This window comes from Sinohyriopsis cumingii, chromosome 10, assembly GCF_028554795.1.
Source record: "Sinohyriopsis cumingii isolate HCF-2022 chromosome 10, ASM2855479v2, whole genome shotgun sequence".
In the NCBI taxonomy this organism is placed as follows: Eukaryota; Metazoa; Mollusca; class Bivalvia; order Unionida; family Unionidae; genus Sinohyriopsis; species Sinohyriopsis cumingii.
The window spans coordinates 20,522,087-20,545,255 of NC_142970.1; the positions used below are offsets into that span (position 1 = coordinate 20,522,087).

Genomic DNA, 23,169 nt, shown 5'->3' on the forward strand with positions numbered 1-23,169 from the left:
AATAGGTCTTGAAAAATCAAATCAAGTGCAGCAAGGATATATTTTATATACATTTACTCCACAAGTACCTCCTGTATATTTAATTGTATAAGAACCTATCAATCCTGTTTATCTACGATGTCATCATCAGTTATTATCAAGAATAAATATTCAAACTTATTGACCAATCCGGACACTTAATTGACTTACATGGAGCATTTCTTAATATAAATCTATATGTCAAATCTGAACGAGTTTTCAACTTCAATTTGTAATTTTATTCTACGGAAAATTGTTAGATTTCTTAAATCTTGAGGGCAAACCTACCTTGTCTAAATGATTTTTCGATAAATCGTTAAACTTTCATTTATTTAACCAAAAAATGCAACAAAATTACTCCAAAAACTGATAAAAAATACATGAAAAATGCCAATTTATCGATAAATTATTTACAGAATCGCTGGGGGTTTTGCTTTCAAAATTTAAGAATTTGACAATTTTCTTGATAAAAATGACTAAAATAGGTGAGAAAACGATGAATTTGACTAATTTTCATGGAAAAACAACACAATTTCAGAATACTTCTTGAAAAGTAAAAATCAGTAATAAAAATATTTTTTATAATTTTATTTTTATATAAAATATTTTGCAATTAATCAAGGGGTAGTTATATAATGTACCAACAACTGATGGCTTTCATACACGACGGAGAAGTACTTGAAAACGCCATGAAAACGATAATGACACAGTCTCCAGTAAACACAGAATAATTTAGAGTTGACGTAGTTATTGATGAATACGGTGACAAATAATTTTATTGACGCAGGAACAATTAAATCAACTGCGGCAAGAACATATTTCTATGATCACGTGTGACAGACATCAGCTTCTGAACTATGCACATTTCTGCATTAAACTCGATCAGCTTAAAAAAATATTGTCTAGTTCTGAATTTTAAGAAATTAAAAATATTTTCTAGTTAGTATATTTTGAAAAGTAAAAACAAAATACAAGCAGAATATTTATTTTTACTGATTCTCACTAATCACTCTCACTAGTGACGTTGCTACTAGAATCATTTTCATAAGCGAGAGTATTTTCACTTTTAATATATAATGTATATAATTTTTTTTAAAGTTGTCTCACTGGTGTATTTATAATATTTTTTGTTTCATATTCGTCAGATAATTTTGATCTAATATTATCAATCGCGATAGAAAGAGGTACACATTTTTCTACTTCTATATCTTTCCCTGTTGAAAAAGATTGTAGCATGATTTCGTAGATACTTTTCATTAATTGATATTCAGATGACAGTGTGTATCCACCCTGAAATTTACATTTTGTAATGATTCAAAATCAGAAATGATCTTTTCAGGATCAAGTTGAATATTTATACAACCTTTTTTATTATTTTTTATTGCAGAAATATTAACAAATATTTACAAAATGCATTTTATTATACATTTTTTATATATTTAAATTCTATTTTTATAAAAGATAAACCGTAGCATCGTGAGCGGTTATCAGACATGGGTTCTCTTCATTGGCTTTCTATAGGGTTCTTTTTCTAGACCTTTCTTACGGCCTTCTCGGCACCCAACGAGGCTTTTCTTTTTGACCAACATTCTTTCTGAATGTCATTGTGGGGTACCCTTCAGTAAGATTTAGAACTCACATCACGCTACGGTTTATTTTTGGAGGCGCCATACATTATTTAAAAAATTTCCCCCAGCGAATCTTCTAAACGAAACGAAATTTTAGAATATTCAGAAGGTTGTCTATGCCTCTCAATTTCATGTACATCCCCCATCAAATCCCGAGGAGAGTGCATATCAGCACTCATCATGTTGCCTGACGTGGTGAGGAGGTGCACATGAAACGCTTTCGGGCGGGTGCCCACGATCTTATATGGAAAAAATCTCTATAATCGGTACCGTCGACAGTATGTCGGTCACGAGATTCGAACACTGACTAACAAGTGTAGAACCTACGTCTGCGCCATGTTCCAACCTAACAAATATACGTTTCAGAAATTATTATAATGCTACCTATGCTAGGTTACTACACATAGTGCAGTGAGGACATATTTATGTTTCGAAACCCGCTTTATAAAATAATTGTATATATACATGTAATATATTTCTGCCTTGACAAAATCAGGTTTATTTCTGTTTAACATATATATATATATATATATATATATATATATATATATATATATATATATATATATATATATATCTATATATAGATATATAAATATATATATATGTATATATATATATATATATATATATATATATATATATATATATATATATATATATATATATATATATATATATATATATATATATATATATATATATATATATATATATATATATATATATATATATATACAGCTTTGCTGTACTGTACTGTACCGTGTGTTCTTTCTGTAAACGCAACGTGTTTTACCATGATTTCGCTTGTAAGTTAGAAAGCAGAAATATCCTTTGACTAATTTGAACTATTATACAATTATGTTACTTCACTGATTTTTATTATGATACAGATAGTTAATTAATTATTTACCAGGACAAAATTAATAACGATCTATGCAGAATTATATACCACAGAATTATTTACGTTCCTTCATGTCATTGACCTTAAGAAAGGGAGATAACCGTTGAATGACTGATTAATATATCATAAAAAGATAATTATTTTATCTTACATGTTTTCTGATTGGGGAAAAATCGTTTTTTCATGTTACGATAGAAAAAGTCATGAAATGATAAAATAATCGTTCCATAATTATATTAACAATGATCATGATGATACAAGACAAAATGATAAATAATTTAGTAAATATAAGCGGCATAATTACTTGATACCACAACTGGAGAAGACACAGTTATCTCACCAATACACTAATGAAACATGATTTTTGTTATATCCTTTTTGAAAAAGCAAAACTTGTTATATTTTCTGCGACACAATATAGTGAATTTGGGCGAATATATAAATATTTGGCAGCTGCATACATCGACGGGAATAGTATTTCTTCGCCAGACTGTACAGACTTAATCGCCCTTTTTGCAATTGTTTTCTACTTACCAGTACCATCACATGTAGAATTCTCACTCTGTGTGATAGCTTCCAGAGAATATAAAGTATTATCAAGTTTTACTCCTTTGATTTAGTCTATCACAAGACCATCTCTTATTACTCCGTAATAACACTCGAATATGAATCGGTGCCAGTAATAATTTTTCTTTCCTCCAACACAGAATCTTAGATAGCCAGTATTACTAATCATACTGACTGGTCTTTTTAGTCGATAGTGTCTAACCACACCATCACGAGATGCTTCATAATCCTTGATGACTGGATGTCTTACAAAGTCTTGGTTCATTTAGATTTAATATTTGTTTAAATAATAATTTGTCTAAATAATTACTTTGAGAATCTAGTTAGATAATCGTCTGCACTTTTTATGACCTTGTCACTTTAAACACTTTATTTAAAGTCATAATATCTTTGTAGTTCTCTTTATTTTTTACCACCACATGGCATACACAACTGTGTTTTTCCACTAACTCCAACACCACATCGTAAACACGGTTTTGGTCCTAGACTCATGTTACGAATGCTTTGCAAATGATGTCCGCAGAATTCGTTTGCACAGTCATTGTTACAAGGAGTCGAGGAACCTATCATCAGCCACTTGCATGTATCCTTTGCTTGTGATATTATATATATATATATATATATATATATATATATATATATATATATATATATATATATATATATATATTCAAATTAAATGGTTGTCTTAATTTTTAATATGAATGAATTTGAGAGATTATCCTAGATCAAGCCTTCTAAAGATAAATGTAATATTGATAGAATATCCCCTGACCATCCAATAAAAACACTGGTTGATCCTAAGAATAAAAATTTGATTAATGAAATTCACCTTGCCAAGAAGGAATTTAGCAAAGATGGCGCATCTCACGCACGGTCAACATTTAAAATCACCAATGGTATTGATGCTACGATGAACAAAAAAACGAGCAGCACCTATCAATAATTATCTTGACAATCGAAAATATCTTTTCAAAGTAAATTGTGTTCTATTAGCAGAAACAAACTATTGGACAAATATGATCTTGTCCTTTATAACGAAAAATCTCCAAACTAAGTAAAAATTCCAAACCAGGAATGTTTACTGGTATTTACTAACCATATTCTGAAAGAGCGTATCCTGTAACAGCAGTTATTTATGGAATTTAGTACGATAAATGATAAATCCTGCGTTAATAATCTAAAACCGATTAAATTTTCAAAAACAAATTGTGTAGCCGAGTAAGCAACAGAAAATTTTACCATTTTGACTCACGGAAACGGTTTAGTGGAGAAAAGACGTAAAATAATAAACGAATGAGAAGAAATAGTTAAAGACACCAGAGCGTCCATCAAAGATGTTGCTGAGCTAGAAACATTTTTTCCAATAGCAATAAAAAAGGTAACCGGAGACATTTTGCACGAATGAAAACATAAATCAATAGGAGCTTTGATCAAATTTATTAATCACAATGCACATGCGTGGACTAATGCAGTAACAATATTTCCACAATATCGAACTGTTAAATTTTATCAGGGAGATATGTTCGATTTTATTGATTTAATAAGTAAAAATGATATTGTATCAGTATGACTATTTCAGAGTTCTGAAAACGATGATGAATTGATTAGATCATGTGGAAATATTTATTTCGAAAAAGAAAGTAAATTTGATCAGTTTGTACTACCTAATGGCGTTATTTATCGAACAAATTATCTGCATACAAAAATGAAAAATCTTGCATGCCGATATACTGATGATACTGAGCTCTGGCTCAGTAATTGGTTTACTGTACCATCAGTTGCGGCTCATTTAGCTAGAGAGAAAAATTCGTGGAAACCAACTATGTTTGATTTTATTAATGATATAATATTGAGCTATGTCGAATACGGACACGGTGGATTGTGAAATACTAAATGCGATCATGTTATTTCGGTTGATATGGTTACATGCTATCCGGGAAGTTTTCTTGGTATGGGACAATGTTCTGTATATTTTAAAAGATGTGGTCATCCAACACATGAAATGACTTAGAGTAGCGATAAATGGACCTTTACGGGATTTAACTTGACTGGATTCGCTTGTATCGAGTCATTTGAGATTTGTAAAGTCTTCATCAAATTTGTTATGCTTGGTTTGGCAACCATTTTTCAGAAAAAAAGTGGGCACCAACATTATTATCGCTATATATGCTCGATGTAAAAATGCTGATATTTTTGACAATAAGTGAAGCAATTATATCGTCGGCAAAAAGTAGTTTGGTTGCCACAACAAAATAAATATTATTGTGATGAAAATCCTGATACAACCGATTATGACAATAAAATTGCAAAAGATCTCGGCAGAAAAAATAATCAGTAAATTCATCCAAGTGGATCATTTGATCATAAATGACATTATACAAGATTGATTATAGATGATGCTGAGTTAGATTTTATAATCGCTGATACAAAGAAAATAAATACGTTTATAAGTCGTGAAATAGCTTTCTTGCCAAATGGATGTAAATTAGGTACAATTGTGAGTTATATGGACGGTAAGTCACCACAATTCACTCATTTAAGATTGTCAATGCTCGCATACGTTTCAATAAATCTATTATCGATGATAAACAAAATTGATGGGTTTGCTGTCAGAGTCGCTAAGGATTCATTTTATATCAATAAGAAAAGTATTCAGGATTGTTGGAAACATGAAATATCGAAACTTATGCATTATGGGGCTAATGAAGAATAAAACAAGAAAATATGTTCAAATCAGAGATATTTACTGCAAAAAATACCAGACATTAAAATTATCATCTGCACTGTCAGTGTATGATCCCATAGCTAGACATAAAACAGTTTATCTTAATGGACCATGAAGTTCTGGAAGATCTTGTATGCTGAATTATTTCCTTCGCATATTGATATGCAGATAACCGCTCAGCGAGTGTTCGATGAAATCACTCAATAATTGCCTGATCATGATGAATTGCAGTATGTCTTTGTCGTATTTTGACGTTATGATTTTTCATCCGCGATGATACTGCATCAAGAAATTCCTTGCCAGGATCAATTTGTAATAGTTGTGGGCATCCTAAGGGTCCACGTCAAGAAATTCGTTCAAACGCAGAAGTTACTTCAGCAGTTGTTTTAGCTGATAGTGGCTCTGCTTCTTTATACCTACTTGCAACATCAACGACAGTTAACACGTATTTGTACCTAATTTGACGTCTACCAATTTTAATAGTACCATGTGGTAAAAATAAATTATCTGCCTGATAAACTTCATTAGGAGTGCTGACATCAAAATGTGCATGCTGAATTCGTTTAGGTGGTGGTAGATAAATTTGCTATATTGCCTGTTGTGCTAACCATTTTGCGGCGGCAGATCGTTCTACACCTGCTGCATCAGCAATTCTACTAGTTGCTGCTCTACCTCTCCAGTATCCCCTGGATTATAATCAATTAATTACATTATTTAATAATTGATTAAATAATTACCAGCCACTAATGTTAGTTTGCTTTTCATCGCAGATCTTACCAATCAATTAGCTAATGATTTTCTGATTTTTTTTTTATGGAATCTAACGAATAAATCAACTTTACATCTGCAATATATCTATCTTGTAAGTTTTTGCTTTTATATGCTACATTATGAACGTGACATGCTTTATCAATATCATTTATAGGATATTCATCAGGTTTTGGTTGCTCTTGGTTAATAAGTCAGATATCAAGTCGGGTACAGGACCACAATAGATATATCCCGGAAGATGTTTTTCTCTTGGGTATTTAGCCCATGGTGTTCCTGGACATTTTGACATTAATGTAGCAATATCACCACCGTCTTTACGTTAAATTCTAGGCAAAATCAAAAATAAAATCTGTTACATATTGCATAATTTCCACCATATGCTATTTTTCCATTTTTTGTTGTAACAGTGAATAAATCAGTGGTTGGAGTTTTAACTCAACAAAGTAAACAATATAGATTCATGTTTATTTATAATATGGATGTAATTAATTTCTCAGCGACATGAAATCAAGAGCCAGTAATACATATTTCAGCATTGCTGAATTATGTTAGAATGATTATAATTGGTCCAGCTGAAAGTGAAAAGACAATTAATCTTATCAAGAGATGGTTAAAGTGGGACAGGTTATAATTATTTGCACCATCAGTTGATGATCAGATATGTTATGATGTACTTAAAGATTTAAATGAAAATACAAAATTGTTAAATGAAGATGGTGACGATATTATTAATTTTATAACCGATGTTGATGAAGCACCATCTGTAGATGAACTAGATAGATTTATTAATAATCTCGCTGTATATGATGATGTGATGCTGGATAAACAATCAAATCCAGCTGGAATATTTTGCAGAGCAGACATAAAAATGCAGATATAATTCATGTCACTCAACGATGTACACAAGTACCTAAAGTGATAGAGATAACTGTACTATTTTAGTTGTGTTTAATGGAGTTGATCAATCTTGGTGAAACGGATATATGGACCTAATTAGATTTAAAAATCTATTTTCAAAACCACAAACTAACCCACACGGATTTGTAACAATACATTTGCATGATCCCAGAACAAGATATAATGTGGGACTTGATAAAATATTTGCTTAATAATTATATCAGCAGAAGAGTGCCACCTTATATAAATGTCCCGACGTGTAACTGACAGTTTGACGTTATTGATTTTCGTTTTTGTAGGAAGCCCTAGTTTTCAAAATTGGACCTTTCAGCAAGTGGTCTGTTTGCCTCCTCTGCTGCTAATGTTGTAAAATGCTTAGAGCTTCTAAAGATTAGCCGTTATACAAATTTCTCATTATTTTTATTATTATTGAGACCTTTACTGTAGTCCAGTAGAACCACAACTGCCAAAACTGCAGATCTCACCCCAATTTATCGGTTTTGGGAACACCATCCGGAAAGTCATGACAAACATTTCACGAATATGACTAAATATGGAATAATTCTGAAAGATTAACCTGAGCACCTCCAAGTGGGAAGCCGAGCGCTAAATACACACAGTAGGAAAAATGGCGCTCGATTTTAGACGACAAAAATAGCAATTATTTCACAATAAATCATGCATAGATTCAACATTATGATGAACAGTTTCATCACACTGGTAATGAAACCTTACGAACGTACACGAGTATTAATTTATTCCTGAGAAAAATGGATACAATGTCTTTTTCTCTCTCAAAATAGAAGGGAAGTGATACTAGTTTACAATCCGATCATGTACACACTGGGCTTCAAAAATCTTTACCCAGATAATAAATATTTAAGCAAATCATTTTTATATGATTATCATATTGTATCAAAGTACTTTTCTTTTTTGCAAGGGTCATATATCAAAAACTGTTATTGCGTTTTCCAATATGTAGGGAATGTTAACAATGAAAAGAGACTATACATTATCTCAAATATTAATGATATGTGCAAATACACGTTATAAAAGTACAAATTGACAGGTAGTCAGGATGGTTTCACTATCAGCTCTTCCTTCTGTAATAGGTATTTTAGATGGATGAAATCATAACAAAATGGTTTATTTACTAAACTACGTTTTACACCAACCACCTCATATGCTTTATATTAGTTTCATCAACAGTGTAGCGTGTATGTGAACTGTTGTTTATATACTGTGAGATTGTGTGTGTGTGTGTACATACTATTATTAGCTTGTATTGTATATGCACATAACAGAGAGCCTCAAAGTAGATCAGTTTCTCATTGGCAACTCCTTGAGTCACCATCTAAAGATACAGTCTTTAGTATTATTATTAGTATTATTACTGCCTTTGGTCACATGACTGAACTGGCTTAAGAAGAGTAGACCAACTTATATATTCTTTCCCAGTTTTTTTTTTTTTTTAAAGGGTCATCATTTTTCTACCAAACAGGCAAATTCAGCTGCACAGTTGCAACCTTTAGATAATGTGCTTATACTAAAATGTAAGTGGACTGGGGGATAAAAGGCTAAAATGTAGGGGGACTTGGGCATCAAAGACGAAAATGTAGGGGGACTGAGGGATAACATATTAAAATGTAAGGGGACTGGGGGATAAAATATTAAAATGTAAAGGGGCTGGGGGATAAAAGACTAAACTGAAGTGGGCTGGGGGATAAAAGACTAAAATGTAGGGGCACTGGGGAATAAAATATTAAAATTTAAGGGGACTGGGGGATAAAATACTAAATGTAGGGGGACTGGTAGATAAATTACTAAACTGTAGGGGGACTGGTGGATAAACTACTAAAATGTAAGGGTACTGGTGGATTAAATACTAAACTGTAGGGGGACGGGAGGATACCATACTAAAATGTATGGGCCCCAATTGGTCTAAAGCGCTTTCCATTACAGATCAGTGCCAACTCACCACTGTCTGCGTGGGTTCGTGTCTCGGATTCGGCTAATGTGGGTATGTGAGAAAGCTGCCAGTAGCATCTCGTGGGTCATTGTTTTTTTCTGGTGTTTTCCTGGGTTCTTCCTCCACCATTAATACTGGCCGCCGTACAAAGCCTATGGTGGGCTGAAAAATGGCGTCAAACCCTACTACAACAACAACAACAAATACAATGTATGGGACAGGGGATAAAATACTAAAATGTAGGGGGACTGGGGAATAAATTCCTAAATTATAGGAGGACTGGTAGATAAAATACTACACTTTAGGGGGACTGGGGGATAAACTACTAAAAGGTAAAGAGACTGGGGGATAAAATAATAAAATGTAATGGAACTGGGGGATAAAATACTAAACTGGAGTGGAATAGGAGATAAAATACTAAACTGTAGGGGGACATGGGGATACAATACTAAAATGTCGGGGGACTGGAGGATAAAATACTAAAATGTAATGGGACAGGGGGATAAAATACTAAACTCTAGGGGAACTGGGGGATAAAATACTAAAATGAAAGGGGACTGGGGGTTAAAATACTAAAATGTAGGGGACTGGGGGATAAAATACTAAACTGTAAGGGGACTGGCGATAAAATGCTAAAATGTAGGGGGACTGGGGGATACAAAACTAAAATGTAAGGGGACTGGGGGATAAAATATTAAAATGTAGGGGACTTGGGCATAAAGTACTAGAATGTAAGGGGACTGGGGGATACAATAGTTAAATGTAGGGGAATAGGAGGTAAAATGCTAAACTGTATGAAGACTGGGGGATAAGATACTAAAATGTAGGGGACTTGGGAATAAATTACTCAGCTGTAAGGGGACTAGGGGATAAAATAACTAGAATGTAGGGGGACTGGGGATAAATACAAAATATAGGGGGACTAGGGGATAAAATACTAAAATGTAGGGGGACTGGGATATAAAATGCTAAAATGTAGGGGGACTGGTGGATAAAATATAAAATGTATGGGGATTGTGGGATGAAATACTAACATGTAGGGGGACTGGGGGATAAATCTAGTTTTAATTTTGCAATACTTACCTATTGGTATTGCTTAGTCCTTGCACAAAAATATAATGACAAAATTACATGTGCTGGGTCACATGTTAGACTTCAAGACTTTTCTATAAAGTCGTTATTTTGGAATACAAATTCTCATCATATAGAACAGGATAATTTCCATCATGAAATGGTCAGCTACACTATGCAATAGCAACAGGTAAGTATTGCATCATTAACATTTCCACCCACCCCACCGAAATATAAACTTCATTTATTAATAGTCGTTGTATATGAAACAATCCTTTTAATACGGAATTTTCACAGGAAGATTTAAAAGAATTCTTGTTAGTCATCTTGAAATTCTTTTTGTCGCTAATCCACCTGAAGTGAAAGTCATATCTACATGTGGTTTTCCAGTCAGTCCAAAATGAAATAAGTGCCAATATCATATCCAAATTGGGTCACACAGAAGCCATAATCAAATTCTTGTTATTGCTGAACTTGTTTGAAATTATGTTTTACTTACATGCTTTTCTATCCTCGTTTTTAAAAATTATTCATTTCTACAATAAATTGTATTTGCTTATGACTTTGATTTGTGTGTATAAGTCTAGGTTTGAGTATTTTTGACTTGTATTTTCTTTATTTCTGTGTGTGTGCCTATATATAATATATTCTATTGTTAGGTGGAGGACTACTTCCTTGCACCTTTTATGCTTCATCAGAAATGTCCAAGGGAAGTTACCTGCCCAGATGAAGATCCCCGGATTGTGAGCACGTTAGATCTGAACTGTGAGTTTACGGGGAAGTTTTTGCCACCCCCCATCTTCCATAGGCTTCTTGCTGCCTGCGTAGCTCACTGGCCAGTTGCCCAGAATAAGGAATCCTCCAAAAGTCTCATTTTCTGTGGCAGCTGTGTGTTTGATCTTGACCTGTTCCACAGATTGACTCTATACTACAGGAACCATGTGATATGTGCAAGAATAACGAGGATGGTGATTGATGAAGTCAGGACTCCTGATGCAAAGCTTTGCAGCAGAGTTAGAAAGTTCATTACATTGAATCTCTCCAAGATTATCTCTTACCTTGGCGAGACCCTACAATATGCACTGCATGTACAGAGTCCACCTTCCCGAGGAGTCCCTGAACCACGCATGTTTCAGATGTGGTTTACAGATGAGGTAAATTGTTTTCAACCATTACTGAGGGGTAATATGATAGTATTGACGTTCCCTTAGACTACTGTTCTCCCATAATGTTATCTGGTTGAATATGCAAGTCCATGGGCAGAGATTGGTCATTATATTGCATTATATAACACTCCTGTTCTCTTATCTGGCTAGGTATACAAGTCCATGGGTTAGATAAGTCACTAGACATCCCACCAAGTAACACTGTAAGATAGCAGTTACTAAAAGATAATACACCGAGAAATCTAGTCTGGTAACTGACATAATGCAACATTATTGAATAACTGTAATAGTCATAGTCATATGCCAGAGTAAATGGAAAATGTGCACTGTATTGTCTTTAGATAAATTTCTTTAATTAACCAACCCAGATCCAAACCTATATAATGTGAAAATTGAATCACATGTGTTTCATTTACTTGTATGCATTCGATATTTTTACTAATCAATGGAATGCTTGTACTTTTATTATTCCTTTTTTAGCATCTTTTAGTCTATATTTTTCACATCAGTTTTAGTTTGCCTGGCTATAAAGCCTTGTGAGCTTGTGGTATGGCTCTGCATCCATCAGTTTTGTGTTCCACCGATGACTTGCCACTACTCAGGAAGTCGTATTTCTGATTCATTTTTGATCAGGCTATTAAAGCAGGCTAATAATATCAATGTATGGTATAAGAGAGAGAATGGGAGATTAACATATTAATGAGGTGATATTGTATGTTATTGGCTAACTATTTTACCATTATATTTTATACGACTTTGATCAAACTAGGAATTTGAGCATATCCGATGATGATCTCAGAAGACTTTGATAATGGGGATGTTCCATGCATATTGAAGAAGTGATAATGCAACTAAGCTGAATTTGTTGCCACTCCTGAGTTAAAATCAGATTGTGATTACACTTTTTGTATTAATTTACCTCATGACGATTTTGAAGGAGTTTGATAATGAACAAGATCCATGCACATTAGTATAATGGATATAAGGTCGATTTTGATTGAATGTGATAGTTACACCTTTGTAACCTGTATTTATTGAACTAGATCCATGCATATCAGTATAATGAATGTATGGTCGATTTGATTGGATGTGGTAGTTACAGCCCTGGAATCTGTATTTATTAAACAAGTTCCATGCATATCAGTATAATGAATATGAATTCGATTTCATTGGATGTGTTAGATAAAGCCCTGGAACCTGTATTTATGTCATGATGGCAATCAAACTTAAGGCCTTAACTTTATCAAGATCTTAAATGATTTAGATGAGCTAGATCTCCCATCAGAATTAGCTCTATTAGTTTTGGACAAAGTCTGTGATGTTCCAGAATGTTCAAGAATAGTTAAGCTTAATATTAATAAAGCTGAAAGATATAAATGGGGTCATGTGTATTTGTAACTAAGAGTGAAATAGTACATTTTAAGATATTACATATAAAATCAGTTTAATCTGAGATGGAATTATTATTTTTAATTCAAAACTTTTGAATACAAATCATTTTAATAGCTCCTAGCGCATTTAAAACTGGAATTTATTCAAACTTTCTAGAACTTTGACCTCAAAAATTGTTGTCCCATAAATCTAAATGTTCCCATTGGACATATTGAGTCAGAGAAGTGATCATTTTCCAGTGTTTCTAAATAAACCTACAAAGTTGATTAGATTTTTGTCCATTTTACAACTAAATAGTTCCAGCCGACATATTTTACTGTATGTGCTGTTTAATTGTTTAACTGTTCAAAGTGTTTAAAGCTTTGAAAATCAAACTGATAATCATTCAAGTTTGTTTGAAAGGTATCTTCCCTCATTCAGTGTATTTAATGATCTAGCTGACTGTCAATAGTCTTGTACATAATTGATGATACAAATATTAATTATAGCAAATGTACTCAATTTTTTGGTTTTCTTTGAAAATATTCTTATGATGCATTGTGCTTTTACCAAATTTAGCTGATTTTTTATGTCTCTAAAGTCCTAAAAGGAAATGGTGTCAATTTGATATTCATTATTGCCACAACAGAAGCCATCTTGAAATATTTTGGTCATTGCTCCTATAGAAAGGACAGTTATATCAGCACTGGGTTATCACCAACATACTTTGAAAGATGTATTGCTTATCCTAATTTAAAACAGTGCTGATTTCGATATCCTATATGTCAATGTTGAAAATTTGATTATCGAAACTATTAAATGGCAAGTGATTTTGCCGTTTCCATCAGAAGAATTCATAGGACTCTATTGTTAGGACTAGGCACTAGGCACCATTGCAGGCAGCATGAGTATGAATGTATATTTTCTTTGATATGTTATATCCTCGATTAAAGCATTTTAGTAAGCTGAAAATGTTTTATGCTGATGTAGATAGTGGTATTACCACCAAATACAATATTGTTCTATGTTCGAGGTTAGCGCTTGGTATATAAGTGTGGTTGGATTAATATTCACTGTACATTTGTGTTTATAATTTATATTCCTGATTCAAATGCCACAGAAATTCAGCCTCTAAATGTGATTAAGATACACTTTATTTAAGTAATTGTTTATCTGACTATTCCTCCTTGGCATCTGTCCGTCTACGAGAGACGATGGCATAGCTCCAAAGTACGCTTTTTGCTTATCCTTCTTTTTAGCTCTCTTTTCAGCTTGCTTTATTCTTCTCTTTTCCTCTGCGTTTTGAACTCCCTGCCTGACAGCTAAACGCCAGCTGGAACGGTTGTTTGCACAGCTCTCCCAGTCGTTGACATTGATGTTTGCTGTCTTCATATCCTTCTTGCAAACATCTTTGTAACGCAGATGTGGTCGTCCAGTTGGTCGTGCACCTTCTGCTAACTCCCCATATAACAGGTCCTTGGGAATGCGACCTGGGTCCATTCTCTTGACATGGCCGAGCCAGCGAAGGCGCCTCTCGCTGAGTATGGAGAACATGCTGTTCATGTTGGCGCGTTCTAGAACCTCTGTGTTGGGTACTTTGTCCTGCCACTGGATGTGCAGAATGCGCCGCAGACATCTAAGGTGGAAGCTGTTGAGTTTCCTCTCATGTCTTGCATAGGTGGTCCATGTTTCGCTGCTGTAGAGAAGTGAGCTGAGCACCCACGCTTGGTAGACACACAGTTTGGTCTTCTCTGTGAGGTTGGGGTTGTTCCAGACCCTCTGGTTAAGTCTGGCCATCACTGCTGCTGCCTTGGCAATCCTGCCGCCCACCTCAGAATCAATGGAGAGTATTTGACTATTAGCTATTCATTTACAAAGAAATGACTTTTTGAAGTGCATAGTATTCTTGAATGATCAGTTGGATTTCTTTTGCCAAGTTATTCTTTCCTTGCAGTGTGATTGACATCACTATGAATTGCCACATTGCAGACATTACTAAAAAAATTAAAGCTATGTTAGAATCCAAATCATACACAAACACCCTTTAAGATTCAGTCTAATGTGCAAATGTACCTTGATGTGTTTGATAAACACATCTTGCTTAATGCTAAATTAAACCTGCCAACAAAGTGAACTTTCATGCACCACGAGTCCTTAAATATGACTACTTTAATCCTGTTACAGGGAGGGATGTGTGGTGTATAGGTTAGCATGCTATTTCATTACAGCTAGACAGCAGGTTCCATTTCTCATAGCATGAGTTTGAATGGAATTTTGGTGGGCATCATACATATATAAACTGTTTTGAAAATATTGATATCATTATATTAATTTATTTCATATAAATATGGTCCATAAACAATATTTGGGATCCAGTAAAAGCTAATTTTATGACATGTATGATATGCATATCAGTGTCACAAGATATATATATATCAGATTATTAAATTTCTTCCTTTATTTACTTTTCTTTCTTCAGAAATGGTGATATTAACCATGTTTGAGTTTAAGGTGTACCATTATTAGCATGAATCTAGCTCAGAAGTGTAATCAATGCCGCATTAAAGACATGTACATTATATATATATATATATATATATATATCTTTCTCTCCATCAAAATCATTCCTCCCTACATATAAAGACTGGGGAATATGGTTTATTTTATCTCAGTTGTGTTTTTTTTTTGTTGCTTTTTGGGGGTGGATATATTTTTATAGTACTGTTGATGCATGGTCAACCCCAGGTAGATTTATACTGGTTTTAGAGCGATTGATTTTCTTTAATATGTGGCCATAGGATACACCTGTTCTTTTCTTCTGTCAAAATAAAATAGTACAAAACCTTTCTTCACGATGTTTAAATTACTGGCATCAACCTGTAATGTTTACTGTATGTTTAATCATTGATGTCATCGATATATGTAATAATATTGGTCCTCCATTTCATTTAGGAGCATGATCCTGATTCACCCATAACACCGGAACACATGAATCATGCTCGACTCTCTATTGCTTTAGTAACTGTTTGTGGAAATGCCATGAGAGAAATTCTCCTTAGCAGATTTCCTGCGCCATTCAAAGACATCTACCAAGCTATATTGGCCAATAAAGTCACATTGACGGGTAAGCAGGGTAGAACTCTTCTTAACTTGGATCAAGTTCAGCTGGTTTTCCCAGACCCTCTGGGACAGAAAACAGGAACGGTGGACCAGTTTGACCTTCCGTTGCTATATACTCTGATCAGAAATGTCAGCACAGTTCCTGCTCCATTGACAGGATGGGGAAATGATCCACAAAATCAACCAAGAGACAGTTCTCTAGGAGCTAGTGTGGAACGAATTCGTTTGTATAGAAATCATATCAGTGGTCATTCCGCAGATGGAAAAATTAGCCAAAAAGTCTTTGAGGATTACTGGAACAATATTGATGCAGTACTTCATGACATTGAATCTGTACTTGGCAGACAGGTATACAGCCCAGAGTTGGCCAAGCAAAGGAGTCAGGTGATCTCCATATATCAGGCTTGGTAGCTACAGCAGATGATAATGGAGATGCAACAGGTACAAAGTAAAAATATGGTGTGTGTGATATGATGACAGAACGTACATGTAACTCATCCTCAAAAATGTTGTAAAAAATTTGGTTTTAGCTAAACCCACCCTTCTGGTTTCTATGAAGTTTAAGCATTACAGTTATCGGGATACCTAATGATACATTTGAACAGGTGAACGCCAATATGTAGTGTGCAATTCATGACAAAAAAATGTTGTCAGGTTGGAGAATATTCACATGATTTTCAAAACAATCTCAGTCTTGATTTAAATACAGTGTCATCATATCATCTGCACATACCAATTACATCACAGTATCATGTACACATACCAATTACATCACAGTATCATGTACACATACCAATTACATCAAAGGATCATGTACACATACCAATTACATCACAGTATCATCTGCACATACCAATTACATCACAGTATCATGTACACATACCAATTACATCACAGCATCATCTGCACATTCCAATTACATCACAGTATCATGTACACATACCAATTACATCACAGTATCATGTACACATACCAATTACATCACAGTATCATGTACACATACCAATTACATCACAGCATCATCTGCACATACCAATTACATCACAGTATCATGTACACATATCAATTACATCACATTATCATCTGCACATACCAATTACATCACAGTATCATGTACACATACCAGTTACATCACAGTATCATGTATACATACCAATTACATCACAGTGTTTTTGCACTCTGTGTCAAATCATGCACACAAAATAATTACGTCACAGTTTTGTTTAGTCTTTGTCATATCAAGTGTACTTAATAATTACTTCACAGATTTACATCACAGCATTTAGCATAATAACTGAAAGTTTTACATTCTGTCATCAAATCATGTTCACATAATAACTAAAACAAGATTTGATAGTCTGTCTTCTAAGCATGTACAAAGAATAATTAAATCAATATTTGATGGAGTATGTCTTCACAGCAATAATCATGTCATCATTTGTTATTAGCTGTTTGTTTTTCGAATTTGTTCTACTCCACGATGAAAGCATGCGTTATTTTAAAATTAAAGCTAATTGTATTACCTCCATGAAAATGATTTCATTTAACTTGTACATGCCATTTCTCACCTCACTGCCTTATAGGAATGAATATAAAGTTCTATTTTACGGGGACGTCAACGTCTCCCCGATAGACTATAAACAACTGTACCTTCTTGACCATAGGGGCTTTTCCAGTGATCTGCATGTACATTTGACATTGGACATTTTACCAAATGGTACATATGTAAGAAAATTTAAAAAATATATGATGAGAGTGCATTTTGTAATAGTTTAAAGTAACTAATATTGCATTATGACATGGAATATTACATAGAAAAATATATCTTTTTCATATGTCATAAAAGTGTATGGACTTGAGTTATATTGCACACTTGCAAATTGCACTGTAGTAAAGTTTGTGACATGCCGAATCAGCTTACTTTTTTCCTGACTAATTCATTCAGCTCATGGAATGTTTAAAGTTTAAGGCAAGAACTGTATGATTATTTCAGCATTGTCCAATCAAGGGATACTTCCCTTGTGCAGGAGGAATGAATGCTTGACTAGATCTTATGTACCAGCAGAAACATCCCCAGGACACGTCATTCCATGACATGAATCAACTCATTACTTTATGGGGCAAATTATTTATGTGGGCGGAAACATCTGACAACATTGATATGGAGAAACTAAAAACAAGTGTTGGCTGTGGTGAAACACAACATAATTATAGGCTGACTACCATGGAGAAACACAATACATGTGCAGTGTTTACTATGGAGAAATACAAGACAGTTACAGTGTTAACTGTGGATGAACACAAGACAATTAGTGTGACTATGGTTGCGTACAAGACATTTATAGTAGTGTCTATGGAGAAACACAAAACATTTATTATGTTGACTTTCAGGGAAAAACACAAGACAGTTATAATGTTGACAATGGAAAAACAAAAGACAGGTGTTTAATATGGAGAAACATGGAACATTTTTAGTTTTGGCTATGAAAATACACAAGGCAGTATGTTGACTATGGAAATTCACAGGACAATTAGTATGTTGACTATGGAAATACACAAGACAGTTTGTATGTTGACTATGTAAATACACAAGACAGTTTGTATGTTGACTATGGGAATACACAAGATAGTTTGTATGTTGACTGGAAACACACAAGACAGTTAGTATGTTGACTATGGAAATACATAAGACAGTTAGTATGTTGACTATGGAAATGCACAAGACAGTTAGTATGTTGACTATGGAAATACATAAGACAGTTAGTATGTTGACTATGGAAATACACAAGACAGTTAGTATGTTAACTGGAAATACACAAGACAGTTTGTAAGTTGACGGTGGAAATATACAAGACAGTTTCTATGTTGACTGGAAATGCATAAGACAGTATGTTGACTATGGAAATACACAAGACAGTTTGTATGTTGAAAATGGAGGAACACAAGACAATTACAGTCATGACTATGGAAATACACATGACAATTATTGTGTTGTCTATATAGAAACAATGCATGTATAGTGTTGACTTTGTAAATACACAAGACAGTTATAAAGTTGACTATTGATGGAAATAGAGAATAATGGTGGCGCATTAACTGAAGAAAATATATTTGCTTGCTTTTAAATGTTACATTATGTAGATTTAAAGATTTCATTAGTTGTACATTTTCTCTGTATTTTTTTAAAACTGATGTTTGAAACTCCTTTTTTTCTTTAGAGGTTTGTTTGACTAACAATATAGTATTACAGCATGGCTGTACAAAGCATGCAACTGAATTCACTTGACACTTCATATTCCTGTTTTTATCATTAATTATATCTTAACCATGATTATGTAGTCAGCAATATCATTTATTTTATTTATACTTTTTTATTTCCTTGCTTGTAGTTATTCTGAGTTTATGTGACAAGGTTAAATAATGAGACTAATAGTGCTTCATTTCCCATAGAACTTAATGCTAATATATCAAAAAAGGAAAACTTCATTCATTGGAGGCAGGCAATTTTATAAAGCCTTGAATAGCAGATGCTTCACAGCATGTTTTTGAACTTCATGCTGTTATGCAGGGTGGATGCCTGTTCTGCACATAATAATGTAGTCTCTCACCAAGAGTTCATATGTTATTTTGTCATTAGGGAATAGTGTATAAGAAATCAAATAAAACTAAATTTTGTACATAGACTGAAGTTTGTGAAATGGATAAGCAATAAAACTGAACCGATTTATTTATTAGCCAGTGGCATATCTCCATATATATAGATTTCTATGTCGTCTTCACACACCAGTTTTAGCATTTTTTGTGTTGATGCCAGACACCAAGAATGCACTATACTAACTTAGACTATATTCAAAGTATGCGTAATGATATTAATGTAGAGAGCAGAACAAATGATGCGATATTAGTAGTTCATCTCATGTGCTTTATTTTATGTATTTCCTGTGTGTCTGCTATTTAGATATTAAAGCGTGAATAATAACCTCTAAGTATTATATAAAAAGTATAAAAGTACCCAACCCTCTGCAATAGGCCATGGCCTAACTGGAATAACTTTAGCAAACACAGTATTAGATTGCAAGACCATTAATTGTAATCTCTGCAGTAAAATGGATATATTTAAAATCTTAAGAAGTTCATTTACTAACCTCAAATATAATCCAAACTATGAGGACATTATACGACAGTAAAATGGATAAATCTAAAATCTTTAGAAGTTTATTTACTAACCTCAGATATAATCCAAACTATGAGGACATTATACGACAGTAAAATGGATAAATCTAAAATCTTTAGAAGTTTATTTACTAACCTCAGATATAATCCAAACTATGAGGACATTATACGACAGTAAAATGGATAAATCTAAAATCTTTAGAAGTTTATTTACTAACCTCAGATATAATCCAAGCTATGAGGACATTATACGACAGTAAAATGGATAAATCTAAAATCTTTAGAAGTTTATTTACTAACCTCAGATATAATCCAATCTATGAGGACATTATATGACAGTAAAATGGATAAATCTAAAATCTTTAGAAGTTTATTTACTAACCTCAGATATAATCCAAACTATGAGGACATTATACGACAGTAAAATGGATAAATCTAAAATCTTTAGAAGTTTATTTACTAACCTCAGATATAATCCAATCTATGAGGACATTATACGACAGTAAAATGGATAAATCTAAAATCTTTAGAAGTTTATTTACTAACCTCAAATATAATCCAAACTATGAGGACACTGTACCACAGAATGCTATCCATTTACATAACGTCACTGTAAGTGGTACACCATATGTAGGTGAGACTAAAAGGAATTCTAATTGAGACTAAAAGAGCACTTGAGGGATACTCATAATCATCAAGAGTCCATGGTGTCTAAGCATTTTAATTTTTCTGACCACAACATAGATTGTGTTAAATATCAGATAGTAAAACGTATTAAATCTGATCCAGAGATTTCCATTAGACTATTTTTAGGAATGATAAAGAGCTTTATTGGATATACCAATTACATACTCTACATCTGGCAGGGATTTTAAGCTAATTAAAGTGTCAGTAGTATATCTATCAAATTTGGAAACTGCCTTCTATATTTTTTTACAAAGTTATAGCACTTTATATATATATATATATATATATATATATATATATATATATATATATATATATATATATATATATATATAACAAAAATGCCTCAGATTCAGGTCTTGATATACCACTGGTATCAACTGACCAAGTTAAGGCCTTTGAATGAGGTCTTGATAGATCACTGGTTTATAAGTATAATATTCATGATGGCAAACTGGTGTCAACTGACAATGTAAAGCCTTAGAGTGAGGACTTGATATGCCACTGGTTTATAAGTAGTATATTCATGATGAAATGTTGGTGTCAGCTGACCAAGTAAATGCCTTAGAGTGAGATATTGATATACCATTGGTTTATAAGTAGTATATTCATGATTGTATGCTGGTGTCAACTGACCAAGTAAAGCCTTAGGGTAAGGTCTTGATATGCCAGTGTTTTATAAGTGTTATATTCATGATGGAATATTGGTGTCAGCTGACCAAGTAAATGCCTTAGAGTGAGATATTGATATACCATTGGTTTATAAGTAGTATATTCATGATTGTATGCTGGTGTCAACTGACCAAGTAAAGCCTTAGAGTGAGGTCTTGATAGTCCACTGGTTTATAAGTATTATATTCATGATGGAATATTGGTGTCAGTTGACCAAGTACAGGCCTTTGAATGAGGTCTTGATATATCACTATTTTATACGTACAGTAAAACCTGTCTTGTGAGACAACTGCTATGAAAGACCACCTGTCTTGGAAGACTGTGCTCTTCTTGCACAGATGTCTTGGTTATATGGTATTATGATAGACCACCTGTTTTGAGATACCATTATTTTTTGGCAGAATGGTTGGTCTTTCAAAACGGGTTGTACTGTTTTATATTCATGATGTAATGCTGGTGTCAAATGACTAAGGAAAGGCCTTAGAGTGAGGTCTTGTAATACCACTGGTTTATAAAGGCATTATAGTGAGGTCTTGATTTACCATTGGTTTATAAGTATTAGATTCATGATGGTACACTGGTGTCAACTGATAAAGTTAAGGCCTTAGAGTGAGATATTTTTATACCACTGGTTTTATTTTATTAATGGTGGTATATTGATGTCTACTGAGTTAAGGCCTTTGAGTGAGGTACTGACATACCACTAGTTTATAAGTATTAGATTCATAATGGTATAATGGTGTCAACTGACCAAGAAAAGGCGTTTTAATGAGGTATGGACATACCACTGGTTTATACGTATTTTATTCATGATGGCATACTGGTGTCAGCTGACCAAGTAAAGGCCTTAGAGCATCATCTAGATATACTACTGGCTTATAAGTAATATATTCATGATGGTATACCGGTGTCAACTGAACAAGCAGAGAACTTAGAATAAAGTATTGGTAATTGATTGGTTCATACATATTAATATTCATACTGATATGGCCTCACCAAATAAAGGAATAAGAAAGAAGTATTGATATATATATGTGTGTATTGTTATTATTACTTATTATTACATGTATTATTATTATATTCACGCTAGTGTACCCTGACCAAAATAAAGGATTTATAAAAAGGTCTTGATATATGACTAATTTATTATTATTAATATTATTATTATTATTATCGCACTGATGTAACCTGACCAAATAAAGGACACATAATGAGGTAATGATACTCAATTGGCATATGATTATTATATCCATTCTTGCATGTTTCACACAAACTTCTTAGTGTTTCTCTTAATATTCAAGGTTGGAGTTATGACTCATCTTCATCATTATGTCCCAGTCTTGTTTTGTATATTGATTAAATTGATTGCATTTTTGGGAAGTTTTGTTCTCAGTTTAGTCTTGTATGGGCCTGTGTAGCTCCAAACC

The 23,169-nt window shown here is 33.3% G+C and overlaps 1 protein-coding gene across 2 annotated transcripts in view; it reads left to right on the plus strand.

Moving 5' to 3' along the window:
- LOC149789689 (uncharacterized) overlaps positions 1 to 22,868 on the plus strand; it is a 140,671-nt gene extending 117,803 nt beyond the window's left edge. For both annotated transcript variants that reach the window (XM_089971705.1, XM_089971704.1), the window contains 3 exons: positions 11,213 to 11,707; positions 16,043 to 16,651; positions 18,204 to 22,868. In XM_089971705.1, coding sequence (XP_089827831.1) covers positions 11,213 to 11,707; positions 16,043 to 16,621 — 1,074 coding nt within the window. In that variant the 3' untranslated portion in view covers positions 16,622 to 16,651; positions 18,204 to 22,868. The remainder of the gene's footprint in view (positions 1 to 11,212; positions 11,708 to 16,042; positions 16,652 to 18,203) is intronic.
- Positions 22,869 to 23,169: the final 301 nt, after the last annotated feature.